Consider the following 24,643-nt stretch of genomic DNA (forward strand, 5'->3'; position numbering starts at 1 on the left):
GCACTTATTATTCTGCTGTGTGTGTAGCCCCTGTTGTTGCAGCAAATGGGAAAGGACAGCCGATATTACATGCATAGTCGCAAAGGCCCCCGGATAACGTTCGCCCCGCAAAGTTGGCCGGAGGGAAAAGGTTAGTAGGGATTTGGTATCGGGATTTGCTTGAACTCGTGCGAGTCAGAGTTGAGCATGACACCAATCAAGCACGGGTCAGAGAGCTTTTCTGCTCCATAATGGATCATACGATCTCCCGCACTGGATCTCGATAAAGTGAAGGCAGAAGTGGGAACAGGAGCCGACCGCGGGTCCATGGCGATCGAACCGGGGTTTGCTGAGCCCGGGATTTGCGCCACCGGCTTTTGCATAAATCGGTTGTGGCCTCGACGAGCACCTCCTCTCGGACCTGAAAGTCCGATTACCACTAGTAACTAGTTTACTTGGTTTTCTCGTACAATGGGATCGCCCAAGACATTCGTTGATGTCTCCCGTCCAGGGCATCGCAGGTTCTGCAAGCCCCCCGTCAAGGTCGCCTGCCTGTCGTGGTAGGTTTTGCTGCCGTTGATGTTTTCATAATTATAAGCGCTCACAGTCCCGACAGTCGGACGTTGCGGGTGCGTTGCGACGGCCAGGAACGATGCTCCAACTGTGTCGCCAAGGATACGATATGTTGCTATGTTCCTAGTAAACGAGGCGGTCCACGAAACTGCCAGAATCGCAAGCGTAAACGGGCATCAACGCCCCCGACAACAGTCTCTGATGCGCCAGATGAAGGGTATCAGACCCAAAAGAGAGGTAGCCCCATCATCGAGGGTCCGCCGTCGAGCTCGGATGAAGATGGTACACAGCCTAGGCAGTTGTCGATGTATCGCAGAAGACCTTAAGCTGATGATTCCCCAGGCTGGTTCAGCCAGATCTTGAGCCTGGGCGCCCCAGGCGCAGGACTGCGCAGTGTCGAAAGCTCCGTGACTGAAATGGAACAGATATTTGATTCAATATTCATGGTTGATGAACCATCCATGGTACCGGAACCTCCTGTCCCTTCACCGGATTTGTTGCAGACGTACGCGAGTGATGCAGACATGTAAGATTCACCCAGACATTCCGCTAAACTTTTCTGACCGGCGCAGACTGGACGCCTACTATGTCTTCATTCACCTTTATTATCCTATATTGCCTCCCCCAGAACGGGTGCCGGTTTGCAATCGCCCTTTGTCCGAAAGGTCGCCTTTTCGACCTTCTAGCCCTCTTAGCCTAGCCATATCGGCCATTCTCGCCCTTATACCGCATCCCGAGGTGAAACAGCCTTCACGGTCGGAGTATGTCAAGCTGCGTCGAGACCTTGCCCATTCCTTTGCACAGTCTGCACTAGAGGCCGTGGAGACTGACCTTGAGCTGCTGGACTCTTCGGTCGATCCATCGAAAGCTCTTTCCGACGGCGCACCCCAGTATCAGCGGAAGGAATTTCATAGCAAAGTTCCCGTTTGTCTGGAAGCGGTTCTAGCATTGGTGGTGCTGAGCGTATATGAGTATGCTCAAAGGGGGAACATAAACAAAATGTGTAATCGAGCGGGGCAAGCGTTGACAGCCGCCATGAGCATGTCGCTGCACGAGATGGTCGATGAGGATGAATACTCTGAGGCACGTCGAAGAGCTTGGTGGATCACAGTCAGTATCTCCTAGTTATTGACAGACAAATTGCGCTAACATCATGAAGTATTTGACGGTCTGCCAAGGATCAATTGTTAGTGGGATGGTATGTAGTCGTGCTCCAGGTCTCGGACATGCGTAACTTACACATATAGCCCCCTGCCATTAATCCGTATGACCCTCGATTTGTAACACCAATTCCAGAGGTGAGTATCTATCTCTCGTGGATTGACAGATTCTGACACGTACAGGGATGGAAACTGCTCATCGAGGCCCAGCAGACCATTCTCGAAGCCACAACCTTCGTTCACGATTTGGATCTAACCACAAAGTCTCACTTCAATGCCTCCTGGGTTCCTCAGCGGATGACAGAGCTAGACAACCAAATAACATGTCTGCTGCATCCATGTCGCGTGTCGATTCAAGACTCGGCCATAAAATCGCCTGTCGCAACCCAGGACTCACCGGACGTCGTTGCCCTGCACACGATAAGACACATTGCAGAAATCAAGCTACACAGGTATATACCTGCATGTTACTCTTGTAACAGCCATGACTAACTCCATGTAGCGCTAGGATTAAGACTCACCGATTTTGCGCTTTCCAAGATATTCCCGTCTTTCGCAAGCGCCATTGCGACCTGGACGCAGCTGCAGGGCCTAGATGCTGTCGTGCGCAGGTCGCTGAAGCTTCCAGACCACCTACGTCCTCGCCCGACAGCTTTTTATCTTCCGTGATCTCCGAGCCCGCAGCTATCGACTTTCCGTTTTCCGCACACGCGTCCTCGAAAATCTGCCTTCATGCAGCATTAAACATTGTCAGCCTTCTGGACAGCCTGCCGTATCCAAACCCGACGAATGAGATCCCATTGACTAACCCACCTTACCTTTCACGCAATTCCCGGGTGGAGATACCACGGATGATGCCGACTTTTGCCTGTTGTGCTATGCAGGCAAGCTATGCGATGATCATGTTGTGCTTGAAGGCCCGGGCGATGCGTGAGCCAGTGGGAAATGACTTGGCGACATCGAGCAGTCGATCTCTAGGCGGGTTCCTGGATGAACTGCGACAGAGCCTGCGGCAGGTTTCGAAGGCTTTGGGAAACTATGCGATTGCGTTCGAAGCACTCAACGGGATGAGGGGTACGTGATTTACCTTAACTTCGTATAAAACGATCACGAGCTGACGATGAAGTAGATGAGATCGCAAATTCTGTTGAAACAATTTCTATGAATGGCTGATAATCGCGTTGAGGCATATTGACTTGTAGAGTACACAGAGTACACTTTAGAACAGCAGTCCTGGTAGACTGCTTGATCACCCATTAATGAGAAGAGGGAGTTGAAAGTTCTTCCATGAGCAAAAGCGAAAACATACCAGCTGCCAGAATTAACTGATTCAAGGAAGAGGAATACCTGTCCAATGCAATGAAGTATCTGTTAATCTTTGGAGGTTCATAGTATAGCTGTTGATGGTGGTGTATAGACATGGATGGGGCATCGCTTAGGTGGGCCCGTCTCACCGCCTGGTCTGTCAGCAAGCGGATAATACTGCCGTCTCCCACAATGATCCGTGGGAGAATATTTTGTCAACGACTGTCAAACCTGATAGAAGAAATATGAGTTATGAGAACTGGAAACTGGAGTTGGAACTATGTCTATATGAAAGATACATAGTTTCAGACTGAGAGAGCATACAAAAAGAATGAAAAATTCTTCTAGAGACCTTTCTGCTAACATTATGATAGAACTGTGTCCAACGATGGTTGTCCTTAACAGTGAGAATTGTCCGAAGCTATATATAACATGGCCATCCCATGATTTCAGCTCTACATTTCCACTTGCGCTCCATTTCTCAAGATACCATCATGCCATGAAGTCCATGCAAATTGCCAATGATAGGATCAAACTGGTCCTCGAAATCTGTTGTGGTCGCCAAGACCTCCGCAACCGCCAACCCCATCCGCAATTTTGATATCCGCTATATCCACTCCACTCTCTATCCGCCCTCCGCACAACTACCAACTCCCGCAATGACCTCACCTCGCGCAATTCACTGTCACCTTCCTCATATGTCCTCCAGCCCTCTTCCAGCTGCTCTTGCCTCTGCATAAACCGCCAGCCAATCAGGAGCCTCAAATCCTTACAACGCTCCCTTATATTTGATAAAAGAGAAGCCCCACTAACCCAGTGAACCCGATGGTCGAATGGCCGGAGGACTTCAAGGTACGCTGATGAGCCGCCCAGTGTCGCCCTAAGAGAAGGCTGTTACTACCTCCCGTAAAGGTTGCAGGGAACACAGTGGCACACGTTCGAATCCCAGTCCCGGCCCCTACCGGCGTGATATCGAGGCCAGTTCCTGAAGCAGTCTTCAATGTGTGCGTCTAAGAGTGTAGGGCCCACCGGCTACAACTCGATACTAAGCACGAAGACCAGGTTAATTGAAGGGAAAGTAACTGGGTTAAACCGGCACCTTTTTTTTTTTTCTTTTGTTGTTGCTTTGGTGTTTTGTTCCTTTGAGGATTGTGTGAGGCTATACAAATGTCCTACTTACTAGGAGGCTACTCCTCTGTGGTGGGAGAGAATCTAGATGACAGTGTTAGTAGGCTATTACTCATTACCAATGCTACCAGCCATTCTGTCTTGTCTTCGTTTACCGCATCAGCGTGATCTTGCCGCAATCAACCCAATTCGTCTTGGATGAAGCCATCCCCATCGGTTCTTCTCATCCTGTACTTACCCTCCAACTCCCCTTCTCCCTCCCGTACGGTACCTGCCCTTCCGCACCACCACGCATGTATACCTATTGTAATCTTTTCCCTGTACCGGCTAATTTGAAGCTATTCAAATCACTTCATCCCGTCCAACATGCTGCCTCTACTTGTAGCCTTCCAACACCTTTTTCAGTGATCAACACCTATCTGTCAACTAGTATAGAAGACATTGAGCTACATCGAGACTTGTCAGATTCTCATTGATCAGTGAGTGCATCTTGAAGCCTTGGTCTTTATATGCCACTTTCTCTACTGCCATACCCTTCGAAGAGTAGTTCATCTCTTGATCATCACTCCGCAACAGGTAGTTGCCTTTCCACCCCGACAATCAGCACGTTCCTACCCCCACTCTTCTTGGTACTATTCCAGTACTTGTGTCTTGCCAATATTGGCAGTGTTGACGCTGCAGTTTTTGCTGTTCCTAGGTTCCAGCCAACTCATCCAGGCCTGACCGATGATTCCTACACGCCGATATCCGGCTCCTCCATACTGCAGCAATCTACTTAGCTTGTCCCAGTTAACACGAGCACACAGTGGGTTTGTTGCTTACTTGATGATTTATCCCAGACACTAAGGAGACTAACCAAATGTGCCAGTCTTGGTACTTTACCCGTCGTGTCGCGCATTATCCCTCATATATCAGACGAGACAACAGATCTGTGCCACGACGGTGCACCCGAACGCTGGAAAACCGCATTCAGATTGCTACAAAAGTCGGATTCGATTTATGAGGACAGTCGAATTGGACTGCGAAGTGCGACCGTCATGGGGATTGCATTGGAAATCAGAAGGCATGCGACTACATCTATACGGCGGTCACAATATCCCACGTTCTCATCTTCATCTATCAAGGGCTTTCGATGAAGTACCGTGAACCCTACACATCTTATAAGCGATTGGTCAATTGCACAGCAAGCTACTACTAGTACTACTACTCATAGTACTTGTGAATGGGGATCGGCGACGCGAACAAATGGCGGTACGAAGCACGGCCACCAATGGCTGATTAGCAACCTGCAGATGCAGAGACAAGTCACTCGGCATTGTATCCCCGCACGCCCTCGATAAGACACGATCCACCTGCATAAACGAGGGGTAACACCTCCCCCAACCCATCTTCGACTCAATTCTTCAATTATCATCCTTCTCCGACCGATAGAACTCTTTCTAACCTAGCGACATTCACCATGGCTCCCTCCCTGCCCGAATTGATGCTCAGCATTGAGGACATCAAGAACGCCGGATCGAAGAAACTCCCTCTTAAAGCGCGAGGTCCGCATTCACTATCTATTCAGACCCTACAATCCACTAACAATACCCCAGAATTCTACAACTCCGGCTCAACCACCCAAATCACCGTAACAGAGAACTCAACCGCCTACAAGAAATACCGACTTCGCCCACGAGTCCTCGTCGATGTCTCCCAACTAGACCTACGACTCAACCTCTTCAACCAAACTTTCGACTTCCCACTCGGCCTCTCCCCAACCGGCATCCAAGCAATGGCACACCCACAAGGTGAACTAGCCAGCAGCCGAGCCAGCGCCCGCCGAAACATCCCCATGGCCGTCTCCTCATTCAGCACGTACCCAGTCGAAGAAGTCGTCCAAGCAGGCCAACAACTCAACCCTTCAGCAACACACACCATGCAACTATACACTCTTCGCGATCGCGCCCTGCAAACCCAAATCATCCGTCGCGCCGAAGCATCAGGCTGCAAAGCCATCTTCCTCACAGCCGACAGTCCCGTCCTGGGATACCGCTACAACGAAACCCGCAACGACTTCCGCACCCCCGAGGGCCTCTCCTGGCCCATGATGGGCGTAACCTCCGACCAACTACAACAGGTCACACACGACGCAGGCTTCGTCGCAACAAACTCAGACTCACACAGCTGGGCCAAAGAGATCCCGTGGCTGCGGTCCGTCACGAAGATGCAAATCTGGATCAAAGGCGTCCTGACAGCCGAAGACGTCCTCCTCGCCAGAGAATACGGCTGTGATGGGGTAATCGTGAGCAATCACGGCGGAAGACAATTAGACGAGGTCGTACCAACCATTGACGCACTACCGGAATGCGTCGAAGCCGCAGCAGGGAAGATACGCGTCCATATCGACGGGGGTATCCGAACAGGAACAGATGTCTTTAAAGCATTGGCATTGGGGGCTGAGTGTTGCTGGATCGGGAGGCCAACGATTTGGGGGTTAGCTGTATGTTGTTCCCGTTACTTACCCAGACGAACGAAAGGAAGAGTGACAGACAGTATGCTAACTACCTGACAACAGTATGACGGGGAGAACGGTGTCTCTCGCGTTCTGGGTATTCTCTACGAAGAATTCAAACGCTGCATGCAATTGACGGGGTGTCGTACCTTGGCGGATGTGACGCCCGCCGCGTTGGCGGTTCTTCGGTCGGATGGACCGGCTGCGAGGTTGTAGGTACGATGTAGTTACGGCATAGACACGATAGAATGGTAGACAGCAAGTGACTAGACCATGGCGCGAAATACTATAAGACAGGTATCGTGATATCGAAGAATCAGACGGAGCGGAGGCTGATCCAATTACATACTGAATATACTATCCAAGAATCAAAGCCTATATACGAGTCAGAAACCATATCCAACAATGTCATACCCTCCCAATCATGCAGGCAACACGCCCTGCGGGTTATGAAACAAATCCGACGGATCATACAACGACTTAATCTGCATCAACCTCGGCAAATTCGACCCCCAGTACGCCTCGCGGGCATTCTGAAGCCGGGGATCCACATAGCCCGGATACACCCCATTACCCAGACCGGGGGTATTATTACGAATGATCTCGTTGACACGATCCAGAAAGTCATACGTCGTCTGGGACACAGATCCCAGCGTGATGGCGTACGACTGCAGCCAGAACAGCGTGTCGCGGTGGGCATAGCCCGTTGCGTCCATGGGGACGTCATTTATGGCGCCGCCTTCGAGATCGAAGATGACGAACCAGAGCAGTGCCCCGGTGTCTGTGCTGTCGAGGTACTCGAAGAGTTGGTCGACGCCGGTGGATGGGATGGGGGTCTTCTCTGTGAAGGAGAGACAGCGGGAGTAGAAGTCCGCGGGAATGCCGCCCGTTAGGTCGAGGATGGACTGTTCAGCCCATTGGGCTACGAGGCCTAACCAGTCGGTGAAGACGATGACGGTGGAGTTGGTGTGGCCGGGGAATTGGTCCTCCAGGCCGAGAGCGTCGTATTCGGCTTTGGTGCCGAAGAAGGTGCCGGAGATGACGAGGACGTGGTCGAGGATGGTGCAGATGCTGGCGAATTTGCGGGTGAGGTCGGGCTGGGAGATGAAGCTCTGCCATTTTTTGAATAGGTCTGCGCGCGATGAGGTGCTTCCGAGTCCGAAGGTGAAGGAGTATTGGACTGCGGAGCCGGGTTCGGGTTCGGTGCGGAAGACGAACTCGGTGACGACGCCGAAGCTGGCGCCGGCGCCTTGGATGGCGAATAGTAGGTCTGAGTTCTGGGTAGAGGAGGCGCGCACGACGGTGCCATTGGCGAGGACGACTTCGGCTTCTAGGACGTGGTCGAGTTCCATGCCGTATTGACGCGCCGCGGGGCCCAGTCCACCGATTGTTGCGTGCCCTCCGACGCCGATCTGTGGGGAGGTGCCGTGTGCGATGGCCCGTCCACCGGCGTTGTGGAGATAGTCGTCGAGTTCGCCGTTGAGCATACCGGCGCCTACGGTGGCTTGGTAGTTGGTGTAGTTCATGGAGAAGGATTTCATGTTCTTGAGGTTGATGCTGATCGCGCCATTGGTGCCGCCCAGGCCTAGAATGGTGTGGGGTTAGTAGGGTGAGCGGCTGACGAGCGAGGGGAGTGATTAGGTACCGTAATTGGCATAGCTGTGGCCACCGCTCTTGGGCTGGACTTTGTAGCCCAGTGATGCGGCGCAATTGACGATCGAGGCGACTTGCTGAGTGGACTTGGGGAATGCCACTGCTGCCGGCGTGACGGGCCAGTTCAGGTTGTAGACCTGGACGGCGAGCGTCTGATAGAGAAGGTCGCCATCAACGGCGACGAGGGTCGGGTCATTCTGCACCGCGGTGAGAAGGCATTGACGAAGAGTGGATGTCGAGGCTGCTGTCGACAGTTGCAGGACTAGGAGGAGGGAGGAAAGAACACGAAGGAAGGAGAAGGCCATTGTGGACAGCATTCCACGAGGATGTGCCTTGAGGTAGGTAGGGAGGGCCGTAACGCTGCAGTGACGGACTGCAATGCGTGCGCCATGGGGCAGCAGAAATAAATATGGATCGGACTGGTAAGGTCAGGAGGGTCCGGCAGCGAGGAATGTCAGGCGGGGGCTTCATCAAGCCAATGGAGCATGGATGCGCGGACGAGTGCCTGAAAAATAGACCCAATCAGACGGGTCGACAAGAATAACCCCCGAAGCCACTGTATTACATGGTCGTAACCCCCTCTCTCAGCTGAACAAGTACACTAATCGGAGATTATACATGGCTATCAATCGGGGACAGGGGTACCCTTGGTTGAGGATGGATGTGATCAAAAGAGGGACACATCTCAGCTGCACAGATGCAGAGCCCGATCAATTTCAAATATCTTTCTGTCAATCAGATGAGACGGTAACAGAGGAGGATGACCAGAGGAGGAGAAAACTCAACCCGACTGAGCAGCTGGGGCCACTACCCGTAGAGTCTAAACTCATGGCTTCGTACAGAGATGCAGCAATACTAGCCCGGTAGCCACTTAGCAGATGCATCACCCGGACCAAGTGCTGACAACTAGGCCGCTATAGGCAGGTGATAGCCAGGGGAGAGATTTAGGCACATCAATCACGTCAGGAGGGATGCGCTTGAACTGAATCTTCAGGAACCAATGCGGGGAACGAGATGCCAGATTATTGGACATCAGTGCGCAAGGCACCTGCAAGAGAGGAAGACAGACTAGATTGCAGTCGCGCTTTGGGCTGCAAGACTGAAAGATGATAATGCTGGTCAGTGCCAGTGGTGTCCGGATCGATCGTCCGCAAGACCCCGAGACTAGTGGTGGCGCCGATAGTGGGCGCCAACTAGAGCTTGCAGGGAAGTGGGAAAGGGGCGGGCTAGGGAGAAGATGATGGATCAAGGGAGCGGATTCCGCGGCATGGGGCTAAATTGCGCTGCAGCTGAGCCATGATTGCCTCTGAGCATATCCCGAATCTTGGAGGAGCATGGTTTATATGGGAGAGATGAGAGAGCATTGGGGTCGAAGAGCAACAGAAGACTATCCATACTAGTCGCAGCAGTGATTAATTTGGATAAGATTGAATTGGGTGGTAACTCAGCACGTGGGAAACTCGAATCCCGTGGATCGCGCGATTATGCGGTCGGGAGTCTCCATTTGGGTAAGCCGCCAAGGGGGAGACTTCTGCTGTACACCATCCCCTTGACGAAGATACTGACGATTTACCTCTTGGCGAATGAATATTTAAGTTACCTATATCGGTTGGATCTTGCAAATATGTTAGGAAATATTCAATTCAGGTAACTACAATAAACCCACTATCCCATAAGAGCATTACTCCCAAATCTGACGCCATGAATCTACAAAGTAAACAGCCAAATCCCGATCGCCCAACCATCATTGCAAATCGACCACCTTCACCTGAGTTCGCTCAAAATGCTCCACTTCCAACATCTTAGCTGTGGCGGGCTCCAGATCTGGGCTCGGATAGAAGTCAATCTTGCCGCCCGGCTTGACTACTCCTGTCCGGTCCAGGAATGTGCGCCCGCGCACATACGGATCCAGCTGCCAGTAGTTCTGGCGCAGCGACTCGATCGTCTCACTCCGTTGCTCTCGGGCCGTTGTGGTAGCGGCCGCGTCCTTTCGCTGGCTGGTGGAGACCCATTCCGAGGTCCGCAGCAGCAACTCCTCGCCAATCTTCAACCGCTCGGCGTAGATGCGGTCGCGGGTTTCCGTATCCGCCATCAGCTCGTTCTCACCGGCCACCGGCTCGACGTATTCATAGGTCCAGTCTTCCTTGCCCTTCAGCTCTTTCACAATCTGCTCGGGGGCAATGAACTTCTCCAAATCGGACACCTTATTGGTAAAGTTCACTTTCGACACGATCACCGGGTCCATCCACCCCTTGATGATCTTCCAGATTCCTGTCTTGCGTTAGAGAGGACCAAGTAAGAAGACTAAAACTACAAACATACCAGAGAAGACCCAGGGGGCATTGTGAATGAGCATGTATCCAAGCGACTCGGGGTAGTTCTCCTGGAAACACTCGATGATGAATTTCACCGGGGCATATTCCTGGTTATGGTCAGTTCCCCGTGCAGACATCCTTGATTTGCAGTGCAACTTACCATGTTGGAAAGTCCAAAGCCAGTCATATCAAAGATGATGGTCTGCCACATGGATGATTAGCCTGGTACAATACATGGGAGACCATGGACAGAAAAGGTGAATAGACATACCACTGTCTCCTGGGGAGGCGCCAGCAATAACCGGGCCGTCTCGATCGTATGCAGGATGAAGCGATTGATAACTGCCTCGCTCTGCTTCGAGGGTTGATGGAAGCGAACGCGCACCACGAGAACAGGCCGGCCATCCCGGTCGGTTCCGTGCATATAGCACTTCCCCATACGCATTTGGTCCAAGAAGTCCTTGCACTCCTTGGCTGCGTGCGTATCCACCGTGTTCTGAGACGTGACTAGTGCCGCGAGTTCGGGGTTCGCGATCACCTTATCGTCGACATGCTGATCCTTGCGCCAGACAAGCGCCCTCAACATCATACCAAAGGCCTTGCCGACGTCCCACTTGCGAGCGCGCAGGAAGCGAAGCAGAAGGACGTCGGGGGAGTCATGTTTGGCAGTGTACAACAGTCCCGAGCGGAGTTCGTCGATCGAGGTGTTGCTCAGCGACTCCCGGACGGACTTGATGTCCGGGTTGCTCATGCCATTCTCTCGGAGGACTTGAGACAAGTCTTCTGTGAAAGCCGTTTGGCCATGAGCGGAGACGACGGTGTCAGCTCGGGAGAGCGACGTGCTTGGACGCTGGTCGGGCTGGGTCTGTGCCGAGGTATCTCCACCTTGGAGGGACTTCACGTCTAACAGAGTAAGGACAATGGACCAGAGCTGTTGTAGTTTGGCCTCTTGATCCTGAGTCAGATTGCCGACGTGGCCGGGTTGGATGCCGTTGGTAGTCATGATGGGTGAAACTGAGTGTAGAATGCAGTCGTGGAGTTTCAAATGAGACGGTGGGTTACGATCTGCTTATGTAGCATCATGCTTGTCAGGCGACTACAGCCCGGCCAGTTGCATATGAAACTGCCCGTCTTTGAGACAAACGAGAAACCTCGGATCTCGATAGCGAGTTGCAGGCGCCTCAGGGGTTTCGCTGGCCGACCCGTGGTTCTTGCTAGGGGATCGTCGCCGATCGTCCGCTCGGACTGCGGGGGAAGGTTCTCATTTATCGGTTGGTTCGTGTTTGATGGACATCCCCCTCCCCTTTCAGGCTATTGCAATGATGAAATATGATGCCCTGGCCATTAATAGCAGCAAGGTTCTGGGTTGGGATTGGCCAGCGTGGCTTCCACTGGCAATCAAATCACTTGTTAGCCTCTCTCGACTTTTGGGAGGTTCATATAACTCAGGACCATGGACCAGAGCGGTACCTTAATTATTTCCCACTCCAATGGCCATTCTCATTCTTCGGAAATAAACATTTGCTTTTCTTAGAATTAGAGATGATCGATAGTTACAGTCTCATGCATGGCGATGGAGTAGACGTTGCAAGGGAGAAAGAGAGTTGTTGAGAAGGTTACTTCCCACCCTGCAACCAACCAACCCCTCACCGCTCGTCATTCTTGCGACGCAGATCGGCAACGCTCAGATCAACGCTTTCTGAGACACGAATCAAATGGCAAATGGCACACTGGTCAATCCTCTCATCACGAAAAACTGCCTCGGCCGATTGCCTGGTAGTGCTTCGGTAGGAGTGTTGTGCTTATCATGATGCTGCTCGGTGATACTCTTGCAGCTGATGCCTCGACCCTTCTCTGCATCGGCCTCATCACGGTGGCAATCTATCGTCTCACCCTCCATCCTCTAGCCCATATTCCTGGACCTTGGATTTTTTGCATCTCGTCCATCCCCCAGTGGATCATCGTCTTCCTCGGTACTGAGCCACAGATCCTTGCTTATTACCATCGCCGATACGACACTCGAGTACTGCGCATCGCCCCGGATCAGGTCTCCATCTCCAATCCCCATGCCTTGGCTACTATCTACGTGGCTAATGGGGGTTTCATGAAAAATGCTCGGTATCGCAATTTTGATGTCAACGGGCAGCCAACCATATTCTCCGCTATCGACAAAGCCTACCGCGATAAGCGCGCAAAAGCCGTCTTGCCACTATTTGCGCCTGTTAGGATACGAGAAGCGGTAGGAACACAGAATGTTCAGCAATATATCCAGCAATTTATCGCTCGCTTGGCCAGTGAAAAAGATCGCGCTGTGAAATCCACATCATACCGTGTTGACATCCTCGACTTGGCGTTGCGACTTTCGATGGATGTCATGACAGGCTACATGTTCGATAGGTCGTACGGAGCGCTAACCGAGGCCGTCAACTTGGATACTCGCTCACCACCGACGAAATTCTCGGAGAGTGCCTGGCTGCAGGCTATCGCAGCTTTTGGGTATTATTCTATGTTCCCAAATTGGCTGTTTTCAAGAATGCTGTCTCTCCATGTCGCCATTCAGGATCGGAACTGGGGAGCTTCCATGCGTCGGGTCGATCAATTCGCAAGATCGATCGTTGAGGGAAAGGAGAAGACGGAACCCGCTACCTTGACACACACTTACCACGGTCGTCTCCGTACGGCTGGAGCAACGGAAAACGAGGTCATTGGTATCTGTGGAGGGTCACTATTCGCTGGGACCAGCTCAACCGGTCAGACTCTGGCGACCATCTTGTTCCACCTTGTCCGCCAGGCGCATGTCCGCGAGCGCCTTGACCAAGTATTGGGCGAATCGAGCTCATCTGACCTGCAAAGCCTTCCGTACTTGCGAGGCGTGATTACTGAAGGCCTGCGAATCGCTATGACCAATCCTGCGCCTCTGACCAGGGCTGTGCCTGACGGCGGATGTCACATAGATGGCGTGTATCTTCCAGGTAGGGTCTCGGTCGGGGCATCGATATACGTCTTCCATCATGACCCCGATGCGTTTCCTGATCCTTTTGCATTCAGTCCCGAGCGATGGTTAGCTGATGAGGCTGACTGCACAATGCGCGAGCTGTGTTTCTTTCCCTTCGGTCTGGGATCACGGTCATGCATTGGGAGGAATCTGGCGCTACATGAATTGTACGAAACGGTTGCTGCCACTGTGAAGTCTGGTGTCCTTGATGGGGCCAGTACATGCGAGGAGAAGATTGTTGTAAACGGCTGCTTCAATGGCGAAGTCCAAGGCCATGCGATCGAAATCTATTGGCCGATTAGGGAGAGTCAGAACAACAAGGTTTGCATGTAAATTCAATTCTCGACCCGATCGGGAAACAGCCTCACCGGGAGCTGCGGATGCCATCATGGATGCAATTCTCTACTCTCTAATCATATATGGATTCTCTCTTCGTTCGCGTTCTACGAGTTTGTCTTTTGGCCTCTTGATAACCTGCTGAGACTTTCTCGAAACACTAAACCTTCCGCGATGCCACTCGTTCACCTCCCACCTGAGTTGGTCCCAATCATCGCGGGGCACCTGAAAAACGAAACTGACCTCAACTGCTTCGCTCAGACCAGCCAGTGCCTATATCGCTGGGTCAACCCATGTCTATATCAATGCGCGGTGCGGAACATGGGCGAAGTCCTTCTTCATTGGGCTGCTAGCAAAGGACAGCTACAAACTCTCCTGAGACTGCTCGCCTTTGGAGCGAAACTTCCAGCAAACACACGGATCACCACTACAGATTCACACCCTATTTGTACAGCCGCAAAATATGGTCACGTAAACATCGTTCATGCCCTCTTGAATCTAGGAACAGACATAGATTATCCTGTTGGCGTTCATGGCGAAACACCGCTCATAATCGCTATCCGTGAAGGGCACTTGCCTGTCGTCCGAACGTTACTCGAAAGAGGCGCAAATCCTACTCTTCCCACGAAGCTTGATCACACGCCCCTTGAGATAGCCACGACTGCCGGAAGACTTGCTGTGGCTGAATGCCTCATCTCCCATGTGAAGGACCTACCACATACTGCCGAGGTTGATAGTCTTGGAAGGGCATTATGTGCCGCTGCAAGTAGCAAACAGGTCGACATCATGAAGATGCTGCTCCGCAATGGTGCACCTGTCAACTACATACATCGCCGACAACTTGAGACAGCCCTCATTAATGCTATCCGGGCTGGAAACGACGAAATTACCCGCTTACTGCTCGACCACGGTGCGGACCCGATGATTGGAGTCGAGACATGGGATAGTCCGCCCCTGGTGTGTGCGGCCTGGCGTAACCATCAATCGATAGTCGAGATGCTGGTTGAATATAACCCGAGGGTGAAGCGCCACTTTGCGGACGCCATGGTTGAGGCTGCTAATATGGGACTAGAGGACATGACGAATTACTTTTTGCTGAAAGGTGCAAATCCCGATCACGTAAGAAGTGGTTACCGAACGCCTCTGTCTTGTGCTGCCCAGCATGGTCATGCAGGCGTTGCCAAAGTCCTACTCGCAGCCGGGGCGGACATTAAAGCCAGCGATAACCAAGGACGTACGCCGAACTGGTATGCTTCATGGCTTGGTTGTCCCGAAGTGCTAGCATTGTTCCGAGAGAATATGCTGTCTGGTGCCTGTTAGGATTAGATGGGTAATACAGTATTCGAAAAAGGAAAAAGAATGACAGGAATATGTCGCCATTTACTGCATCGTACGAATCGCGCAAGGATGATCATAAAGCCACACATTGACCTTCCTTATTCAGCATAGCTCGTCCTGAGCATACGACAAGACGATAAATGCAGGCATATACAGAATATTCATGTCAATATCCCCAAGTCCCTTGTTGTTAGACGTCAGTTGTAACATGTCAGAACATCTAAATTATATGTATATTGCTCAAAATGGACTAACTTAAGAATCATGGGACATGCTGCATCCAAACACATTGAGAGAAACTCGAGCTGCAGTGCATAACAGAAGTTGACAACTGGCTAAGACTATTTGCGCTTGCAGAGGAGCGGCAGAGTCTTTCTTCTCCTTACTATAAACTTTGCGGTTCACTTCAGCAGGTATTCAACAACACTTATCTGTCACTCCGGCACTTATCATGCGAATCGCTTTTACCCATTCTCGGCGCATGCATCCTGAATACATGATGTTAGTGACCGAGTCATACATGTCTCCGGAGAGGCCATGCCGCAAAGAGGAAGTACGATGTATGCAGTCGATTGAAAGCCTTTTCACCTCTTTATCGTTACTGAGAGATGACGCTAAATCCGGGATTTAACTTCCACTGTGACTTTCCGGGTCTAGAACCGTTCCCTTTGATGCATGTGCTGGTGCACACGAGCTATCTTGCAGGCCATACCCCTGCACTCCGGAAAACTCTTCTGGTCATGCATCGGGAGTCGCATTCGATGCTCAATCCCCAGCTGCAACGTGTCCGGCATTGCAAAGAGCGGGAAAGCCAAGATAACAAAGGCTCGGGAACCAGGTCTCCGGCGGCTATCATAACCCTATCTGGTTAATCTTCCCTATGCTGGTGAGTGACTCAATGATGAAGTTGATAGCTCATCCATGCCCCTCTTTGTGCTGCTTCGGCATTTTCCGCACTCAGCCTAAACCCGGGTGCAATCCTGGTCCTGACACCAAATGGGCCAGGCAATTAATAATGCAGATGGAGTTATTTTAACCTCATCCTCCAGGCTGGTAACGCCTACCAAATCGGTCTCACTGACAATTGTTCTACCATCATCATCATGTCTTTAGTGCAGGCCCTTCACTACGAGGTTACAACTCCTGCGCCGTCGTTGTCGCATCCAGCAGTCCCGTCACCTCTCCCTTCCATACCCCAAACTCCTGCAGACGACACTCAAGACCCGCTCAATGGTCCTCTCCAGCAGAGCGTGGCGCCCACGGCGGGCCAGGCAGTTTTTGAGCGGGCGCCTTCAGTTCAAATCACTCAATCCCGTCGGTTGGCCATCACCGTGCTGTTGCTCCTGGCCAACCTTGTGCAGGTATCGTATCCATCCTTTCATAGATCTTCCAACGCTAAGGTCTGCCAGATGACTGTGAGTTTTGCTGGAATCGCGGGTGGAACTCTGCTAGGGGAGTCACTGGGTGGTCAGGAAAGCTCTGCCACATGGGTTGGCGCAAGTTATGCGTTAGTAGCAGCTGGAGCAACAGGAGGATCGTCTTAATCACACTAACTCTGTATAGAATGACCCAAGGGACTTTCGTTCTCATGAGTGGACGGTTGGGCGACGTCTACGGCCATCGAGAGCTTCTGCTAGCGGGCGGAGCATGGCTTAGTCTTTGCACCTTGATCAGCGCTTTCTGCGATAACTTCTATGCATTCGTTGCCATGCGGGCGCTCGCAGGTCTAGGTGGTGCCTTCATCATGCCTAATGCAGTAGCTATGATTGCAAGCACCAATCCTCCAGGACGCATGCGCAATCTTAGTTTGGGCTTCTTTGCAGCATCGGCACCAACTGGGGGCTATTTCGGGGCGTTGTTCCTGGGCGCATTCATAGAGGGTACAGAATGGAAATGGTTCTTTGTCTTCATGTAGGTGGTAACACCCTGTTAGGTGGGATATAACTAACGAGGCCGAATCATAGAGCTGGCATTGGCATTGCCACATTTATCCCCTTGTGGGCATTGAGTTCACGAGAGGCTCTCCTCGACAGACACGGAAAGATCGATTGGATAGGATCTGCACTGGGAACAAGTTCCCTGATCCTGTTCAACTTTGTCTGGAAGTAAGCCGACATCCGCTCGAGAGGAGACACATACATACTAAAGCTCTACTGCAGTCAAGCACCCAGCGTAGGATGGTCCACTCCCTACGAAATCGCCCTCCTAATCACCTCCGTTATCCTCTTCGGGGCCTTCCTCCTCTGGGAGAAAAGCGGCACAGAATACCCTATCATGCCTCTCGAGATCTTCAAAGCCCCGTCAATCCTCACACTACTCCTCGTCGTCCTCCTCAACTACATGGCCGTCGGCACCTTAATCTGGTACCAAGTCCTCTGGCTCCAAGACGTCTGGCACTGGTCCCCCCTGCACTTCGCCGTCGGCTGGACCCCCTTCGTAATCTGTGCCACGGGCGCAGCCTCCCTTGCGGCATGGCTCGTCCCTCGATTCGCAGCGCAATGGATCCTAGCCATCGGCACCATAACCATCCTGATCTCCAACGTACTCATGGCCACCGTCCCAGTACACCAAACCTACTGGGCGCAGGTCTTCCCCTCCATCGTACTCTTCTCCTTCTGTCCAGACTTCGTCTACACCGCCGCGCAAATCATCGCCAGCAACTCCGTCCGTCGGCACCAGCAAGGCATTGCAGGCTCGCTGATCGGCGCGTTGAACCTCTACGGCGTTAGTCTCGGCCTCGGCTTTGCCGCTACCATCGAGGACCAGATCGCGAAACACTCCGGTCGGATAATGGGATACCGGGCTGCTTTGTATTTTGGGGTAGGCATTAGCGCAGTGGCATTACTTCTGGATATCTGCTTCGTGCGGATGGTGAAGGATGATCGCGAGGGTTGGAACGAGGAAGATCGCGCTGCTGCCGATGGAACTGATGCTGATGCGCTGGAAATGACGGGACAGGCGGCAGCGACTGGTGCGCAGTGGCCTGCTGCGGTAGAGCGGGCGTGAGCGTCGAGTAATGCCACCACCATCTACTGTAGATCGGGGGGACTTTAGAGTTCCTCTTCGCGTTTGATAAGGCGTGCTGGTAGACGTGACGTAGATAGAACAGAACATTCAAACTGCTAGAGATCGCTCACCGGATCGTTGCTTTATCTGTTCACGGGCGCGACTAGCATGGAATTGATTGACAAACAAACAGCCAGTCAGCCAGCCAGCCAGCAACAACAGGTCATAGTGATTGAGTCATATAACGAACAAGCGAAGAATTTCATAAACTATCATCTAATAATACATACATACATGCAGGTGGGAAAAGGGAACTAAGTAGAAGAAAAATAAGAAAAATCAAAATCAAAAAGAAGATTCAAGGCCCGAGCCGCGGATCGAACGCGGGACCTCTCGCAGATATGCTTGGGTTTGTATCCCTAAGCGAGAATCATACCACTAGACCACCCGGGCTTGATATATTAATTGCGGAGATCTTTTGCTACATGTTCCAAAAGTGAAGTAAGGGCGTGGTTCAGCGGGAGTTTTGCTGAAGCCGCGATTGTGGGTGATGTTTAATGGCAGTGTGCATTATTAGTGTGAGGGAACGAGGTGATGTGAATTGCATCTTCGATGTAATTAATTCGATGGCTATGTAAGGTAAACCGATGGATTATGGTGCTACTGTTGGAATTTGATTTTCTCCTTTCCATATCCTTTCTGTTAAGATTGAGACGCATGGAAGTGTGAACCATTAGCACTAGCCAATATATACTCACAGTAGCCAGCATCGGCCACACATGCTTATGAACTGCTGCTAGTTCTAATGACTTTTGAGCCCTGGTTGGGATGGTAATAGTTATCTCTAGTACAATAGATTCAGTGGAAGTTTTATTCTAAGATTATTGAAGCAGTGCATATTTCTCCTATGACGAGTTTTTCCCCCGACTTTTCACTTGTTCTCATAAAACGTCGATTTGTTTTCCCAGCCTGCTCTGAGTAGCTAGCAATATATCATTTGTCTACTCATGAAGCCTAGTATGAACCTCGACTTTCTAGCTGGTGCAACGCAACTACATGGATATATAGTGATAAATATGTCAGCTACCCATTCCGCGCCTTTCTCATTATATATAGATTATATGACTCCGCGGTATTTACTCCGATTAGACATTACTATCGGACATATCCATTTGTGAACATTTCCCCATTGTCCAGATGCAGTTAAATTGACCCAAAGTAACAGTAGAGCAGCTCACCGTGTGGACGCCAATCAATAGTCCCTGGTTCTAGTGCCAATAAATATAAGCAACGGGTTGACCGTAAAATCTCCGGACATGAGTTCCCCGTCCCGCACGCTTATGGGGGTCTCGCCGTACCGGCCAACAAGAACAGCCCAGCGGAGGACACGCATCTCAGCTCAACACAGCAACGCTACAAGGGATTCAGCTGACTTGAGATAAGCTTCCGATGTAATTCGTCCACTTGGTAGAGAAGGATGACGTTGCTCGAATCATCAAAGCCAAAACTGGAGATGATCCTCAGGCATCGATAAAATGGTCCCGAAGAGGTGTTGGCAGTGTCAGTGGTGTGTAGTAATGAAATTATGGATCATTTGGATCATTTTAGATATGAATATCTGGGAGAACGAGGAACTCCTGAGAGGAACCCCTGGGCGGGAAGGGGCTGATGGGGGTAAATGAACGGCAGGCTGCAGGTATCGCAGGGATACACACCTTGCATAGCACCTGATAAGAAACGAGGCGGGAGATATAGCGCCCAAAAGCATAGCTGAAAAGCCGAGATCTCTTGATATGATCTCGACATCAACAGAAAAATCAAGAAGCCCTTATGGGGCATTCTGTAATCTCTCCGCTGGACTGATGCTTCCTACGTCCGAGGACGAGCATCATTAACTATGCACGATTTCCCGTGGTAGCTTGGGAACAGGCGTGCGCTATTGGACCAGACAATGTCCGGGACCTGGTGATGTGATCGACCATGCAGATACTGATCAGCCTTGTCCTTGAATGATTAGCTGCAGGCATAAGTCAGAGCCCTCCAACACGCATGGATATTAAAAAGGGTTCACCGCGCTGCTGGTTAGTCTTTGTTTCACCTGATCTCGCGGCGGTCGAGCTCTAGCCCGGTGGATTATCTTGGTGCAACGTAGAGCATACATATCATGGCCACCATGAAGTCGAAAGAGGAATACTGTGACGGCCCGGATCCCAAAGCAGAAAGGGTGCCGTCGGATACAGTGTCACCAGAAGAAGATCCGGATCCAGCTCCCGGTGAACCTGAGGTTTACTCGACCTTCTCTCGTCGAACAAGAGCATTGATTGTCCTGATAGCTTCAGTGGCCAGTGTTTTCTCCTCCTTGTCGGCAAACATCTACTTGCCTGCAACTGACACCATTGCCGACCAGTTCCATGTGAGCGATACCTTGATCAACCTTACCTTGTCAACATATATGGTAGGTGAATACATGCAGCATTAATAAATCGAGAGGAAGTGCTTACTTTGATAACATAGATCTTCCAAGGCCTCGCGCCCACTTTCTTTGGCGGGCTTGCCGACAATGCAGGGCGGCGGCCAGCTTATATCCTTTGCTTCATCGCGTACATCGCCGCCAACATCGGGCTCGCCCTGCAGCGCAACTACGCCGCGCTGCTCATTCTGAGATGTCTCCAGAGTGCTGGCGGTAGCAGCACTATTGCGCTCGCTAATGCTATTGTCGCTGACGTCGTCACTACCGCCGAGCGCGGCAAGTACATTGGATATGTGTCGGCCGGCTTCATCATTGGCCCGTCGGTAGGGCCTATTATCGGGGGGCTTTTGACGCAGTTCCTAGGCTGGCCCTTCATATTCTGGTTGCTGGCAATCCTTGCAGGTGCTTTCTTCATCGTGCTGGTGCTTTTTCTTCCCGAAACTGCCCGTAAGGTTGTCGGCAATGGCTCACGATCTCCCCCAATATGGAACTTGTCGGGGCTTCAGCTCTGTTCTCGACGTCAACGGGCTGAGGCTCATTCCTCGGCCGGCATTCACCTTGGTTTCCCCAACCCGCTCAAGGCTCTCACCATTATTTTCCACAAAGACGTTTTTCTGATCCTTCTGGGAAATGGTGTGGCTATTGCAGGCTATTTTGCTGTCACCGGTACCATCACCTCGCAGTTCAGCCGCATATACGGCTTCAACGAGGTGCAGATCGGTCTGTGTTATCTTCCCCTTGGCGTGGGCAATCTGATTGCTGCATATACACAAGGAAAAATAACGGACTGGAACTATCGACGGCACGCACACAGCCAAGGCATTGATATTTCCAGCAATCACCGACCTGACTTGGACAAATTCGCCATCGAACGCCCCCGTGCTGAAGTCGTCTTGCCGCAGGCAATCGGTGAAGCATTGAGCATGATAGCGTATGGCTGGGTTTTGCACTACGAGACCAATCTTGCAGGTCCACTCGTTCTACTTCTTCTCATTGGGTATACTTCTGCAGCAGTAATGAATACCTTGAGTGCGTTGATGGTTGATATCTATCCCGAGAGTCCGGCGATGGCAACAGCTGCCATGAATCTCACACGATGCTGGCTCGGAGCTGGCGCAGCTGCTGCAATCCTTCCTATGATTGACGCCATCGGTAATGGATGGGCTTTTACTGTAATTGGTTTTATGTGTTTTGTGTGCGTGCCAGCGATGGTAGTGGTCTGGATTTGGGGTTATGACTGGCGCAGACAACGACATTGACAGAAGTCATCTAGGGGGGTTATGTTAGCCATTGAGAGATATCATCTAATCTAACACAAGGGCACTTCTTTGATTAGCTAGTACGAGGTAACATGTAGCATGTTGCATGAGCGTCGGGGGCTGACACAAGCATACTAGTCCTGTCATTGATTCAGATGGAAGGACAGGTCTGGAACTCGAGAGCCAACACCGGCTAAGACGGCTCTGTGTATCATAAGTAGTTGCACTGTCAGGCTGAGCACGTCGGGTAATCATTTCTTCGAGACGTCCCGGCTCTTCGCTTGTCGAGCTCAGGAGAGAGGGAACCTTAGTGAAGGCCACTAGCGCCGAATTTTCGGGTATCCAATTGATATTACCGTTGTTCAAAGTATCTATTGGTAGATGAAAGAAGATGGAAGAAGAGGCGAGAAGGGGAAAGAGGATGTCTGGTTGATGTTAGTGTGGCAGTGTTTGTCGCTGACGTGGGGGCGATTTTGAGGCTGGTTGGAAATGTTATCCCCAGGCAAACAGTAAACAAACAGGAAGCAAACACCTGATCTTTCCAGCACGCTTTGGGGCCATGGGGCCAAATTCTCTTAGCTCAAGAATGATCGCCAGGGGCAATGGACACTCTGAGTTAGCTGGAGGTGTCCATGAGTCTTGTTAGTCTCTGGTTGAAATGACCCATACTACAGCCGCATTCGCTACACAATTAGTTCGTTAGTTCAATCCCATTCTGCCTTGGTTGCTTTGTGACTTACAATAGCTAGTTCCACGGGTTCCCAACCTTGAAGAAACACTGGTCCACGTCTGTACGGCTCTGCTAGACAGGATACCTGTAGAAATGGAGCACCGGGCAACAAAGCATGACAAACACATAAATTTAGCGAGTTCGAATGAGTGATGTCAATCGCAACCAGTTCGTCCGACCCAACACTATCAAGGCCAAATGAGCAACAATTTTCGCCCCATATGAAGGACCGTTGACCCACTGTTGGCCACCACTCATTGGGTTCGATAGTCTCTCCAAATCAGTTCTTAGATCTATCGGTCACTAATGAGCTAGAGATTCAACACATGGGGCCGAAGACCCTAGAAAAAGCTGTTTCAACATGCCACGGCTGAATCCTATGCGGCTATGTTACCAGGGCGATCATATAAGATTGCCTTCACCCGCCAATTCCACTTCCGTCTCCCAAGCATCGTGAACACAAAAAATGCCTGCGACACTTAGGCAGACGCTGTTGCTGGCCCTGTGGGCCGGCAGCCTGGTTTCCAGCTCCTGGGGAGCCGATCTACCTACTACCGATGTGGTAGCCTCTCACCCCAGTATCACTCCTGCTCCGGTAGCAGGAGCTTGGCTGGCTGAGTCGGATTCTGCCGCCATTGAGCATGAGGTGGATGAAGACGAGCACCCTCGGCTGGTGGCTAGAAAGAAGAAAAAGAAGACAAGCAAGAAGTCCAGCAAGACAAGCAAGAAGTCAAGTAAGACGAGCACAAAGTCCAAGACAAAGACTTCTACCTCGACCAAGGACACGGCCACTCACACGACGAGCACAAAATCCAAGACTTCTACTTCGACCTCGACCAAGGATACGTCTACTCACACAACAAGCACCAAGACTCCCGAGTCTCACAGTACCTCAACCTCGACCAAAGATACTTCTACTTCCACGAGTACCAAGACACCAGAGGTACATAGCACCTCGACATCGACAAAGGCTACACCTACTCATACGACCAGCACCAAGACACCTGAGGATCAAAGTACCTCGACTTCGACGAAGGCCACTCCTACGCATACGACCAGTACCAAGACACCCGATAGCCACAGTATCTCAACATCGACCAAGGCCACACCTACTCACACTACGAGCACCAAGACACCCGAGAGCCACAGCACCTCGAGTAGTGCGGCTCATGAGACCTCTGCATCGGGAGGCCAGTTCGTGCAAACCCCAACTCCAGGGACATCAACACGGACAGTCTCGGAGGGGTCTGCGGCAGGCACTTCTACTCACAGTCATACCACAAGCCCAGGGTCGTCTGCTAGCGGCAGTCACACGCATACGACGAGCACTAAATCTCATCAATTGTCCTCCAGCGCTGTACACCACCATACAAGCACAGGGTCTGAGCACCCGACCTCCACACCTGAATCTCACTCTGCATCGCACTCTGCGTCCCACTCTGCATCGCACTCTGCGTCCCACACTGCATCCCACACTGCATCCCACACCATAACCTCGGGATCTGCGCACATAACCAGTAGCAGTGCCATCGAGACTTCATCCCATACTGTGTCATCATCTAAGCCGATCATTTCTTCGGGCGTTGCAACTTCCACAAGTGCTACCCCGGTTAGCTCTGAAGCTGCCCAGCCGACTGATGATGGTTCGGGCGATGATGGGGATGACGGAGAGGATACTGGCGATGACTCTGGGGATGATACCGGCGAAGACACTGGAGAAGATACCGGCGATGATTCTGGTGATGAAACTGGTGATGAAACTGGTGATGAAACTGGTGATGAAACTGGTGATGAAACTGGTGATGAAACTGGTGATGACTCTGGTGATGACTCTGGTGATGACTCTGGTGATGACTCTGGTGATGACTCTGGTGATGACTCTGGTGATGACTCTGGTGATGA

General features: G+C 51.5%; 9 protein-coding genes and 1 non-coding gene across 10 annotated transcripts; 7 read left to right on the forward strand and 3 right to left on the reverse strand.

The window, feature by feature from the left end:
* Positions 1–438: 438 nt before the first annotated feature.
* Positions 439–2,885, forward strand: BO79DRAFT_197333 (putative C6 finger domain protein; the record flags this gene model as incomplete). Its single annotated transcript, XM_025681261.1, has 9 exons — positions 439–539; positions 596–834; positions 895–1,078; positions 1,125–1,662; positions 1,712–1,750; positions 1,800–1,850; positions 1,896–2,164; positions 2,215–2,786; positions 2,839–2,885. Exons 1-9 carry the CDS (start codon positions 451–453, stop codon positions 2,883–2,885), a joined length of 2,028 nt encoding a protein of 675 aa, XP_025538170.1. The 5' UTR covers positions 439–450.
* A 2,719-nt stretch (positions 2,886–5,604) lies between these two features.
* On the forward strand, positions 5,605–6,855 carry BO79DRAFT_150959 (alpha-hydroxy acid oxidase; the record flags this gene model as incomplete). The annotated part of the gene is made up of 3 exons (XM_025678636.1): positions 5,605–5,689; positions 5,741–6,627; positions 6,703–6,855. The coding sequence occupies 3 exons, from the start codon at positions 5,605–5,607 to the stop codon at positions 6,853–6,855; spliced, it is 1,125 nt and encodes a 374-aa protein (XP_025538171.1).
* A 199-nt stretch (positions 6,856–7,054) lies between these two features.
* On the reverse strand, positions 7,055–8,645 carry BO79DRAFT_209761 (FAD-dependent oxidoreductase). The gene is made up of 2 exons (XM_025682662.1): positions 8,285–8,645; positions 7,055–8,224 (listed from the first exon to the last, which is right to left on the reverse strand). Exons 1-2 carry the CDS (start codon positions 8,595–8,597, stop codon positions 7,062–7,064), a joined length of 1,476 nt encoding a protein of 491 aa, XP_025538172.1. The 5' UTR covers positions 8,598–8,645; the 3' UTR covers positions 7,055–7,061.
* Positions 8,646–10,036: 1,391 nt separating this feature from the next.
* BO79DRAFT_288455 (CRAL-TRIO domain-containing protein) lies at positions 10,037–11,622 on the reverse strand (the record flags this gene model as incomplete). The annotated part of the gene is made up of 4 exons (XM_025688687.1): positions 10,879–11,622; positions 10,768–10,809; positions 10,615–10,714; positions 10,037–10,563 (listed from the first exon to the last, which is right to left on the reverse strand). Exons 1-4 carry the CDS (start codon positions 11,608–11,610, stop codon positions 10,037–10,039), a joined length of 1,401 nt encoding a protein of 466 aa, XP_025538173.1. The 5' UTR covers positions 11,611–11,622.
* Positions 11,623–12,417: 795 nt separating this feature from the next.
* Positions 12,418–14,257, forward strand: BO79DRAFT_269131 (cytochrome P450; the record flags this gene model as incomplete). The annotated part of the gene is made up of 1 exon (XM_025687169.1): positions 12,418–14,257. The coding sequence occupies one exon, from the start codon at positions 12,418–12,420 to the stop codon at positions 13,933–13,935; it is 1,518 nt and encodes a 505-aa protein (XP_025538174.1). The 3' UTR covers positions 13,936–14,257.
* On the forward strand, positions 13,843–15,258 carry BO79DRAFT_269133 (ankyrin repeat domain-containing protein; the record flags this gene model as incomplete). The annotated part of the gene is made up of 1 exon (XM_025687170.1): positions 13,843–15,258. The coding sequence occupies exon 1, from the start codon at positions 14,113–14,115 to the stop codon at positions 15,256–15,258; it is 1,146 nt and encodes a 381-aa protein (XP_025538175.1). The 5' UTR covers positions 13,843–14,112.
* A 1,121-nt stretch (positions 15,259–16,379) lies between these two features.
* BO79DRAFT_269139 (efflux pump antibiotic resistance protein) lies at positions 16,380–18,604 on the forward strand (the record flags this gene model as incomplete). Its single annotated transcript, XM_025687171.1, has 5 exons — positions 16,380–16,783; positions 16,840–17,187; positions 17,241–17,381; positions 17,436–18,278; positions 18,583–18,604. The coding sequence occupies 5 exons, from the start codon at positions 16,380–16,382 to the stop codon at positions 18,602–18,604; spliced, it is 1,758 nt and encodes a 585-aa protein (XP_025538176.1).
* Positions 18,605–18,644: 40 nt separating this feature from the next.
* Positions 18,645–18,735, reverse strand: BO79DRAFT_t166. Its single transcript has one exon. It is a non-coding gene; the product is annotated as a tRNA-Pro (tRNA).
* A 1,711-nt stretch (positions 18,736–20,446) lies between these two features.
* BO79DRAFT_151218 (MFS transporter) lies at positions 20,447–22,011 on the forward strand (the record flags this gene model as incomplete). The annotated part of the gene is made up of 2 exons (XM_025678641.1): positions 20,447–20,737; positions 20,797–22,011. The coding sequence occupies 2 exons, from the start codon at positions 20,447–20,449 to the stop codon at positions 22,009–22,011; spliced, it is 1,506 nt and encodes a 501-aa protein (XP_025538177.1).
* A 1,196-nt stretch (positions 22,012–23,207) lies between these two features.
* BO79DRAFT_256399 (uncharacterized protein) lies at positions 23,208–24,636 on the forward strand (the record flags this gene model as incomplete). Its single annotated transcript, XM_025686191.1, has 1 exon — positions 23,208–24,636. A coding segment is annotated over one exon (1,429 nt), but the record flags the coding sequence as incomplete, so codon positions are not given.
* Positions 24,637–24,643: the final 7 nt, after the last annotated feature.

The sequence above is a fragment of the Aspergillus costaricaensis genome, assembly GCF_003184835.1.
Source record: "Aspergillus costaricaensis CBS 115574 unplaced genomic scaffold BO79scaffold_21, whole genome shotgun sequence".
NCBI classification, from domain to species: Eukaryota; Fungi; Ascomycota; class Eurotiomycetes; order Eurotiales; family Aspergillaceae; genus Aspergillus; species Aspergillus costaricensis.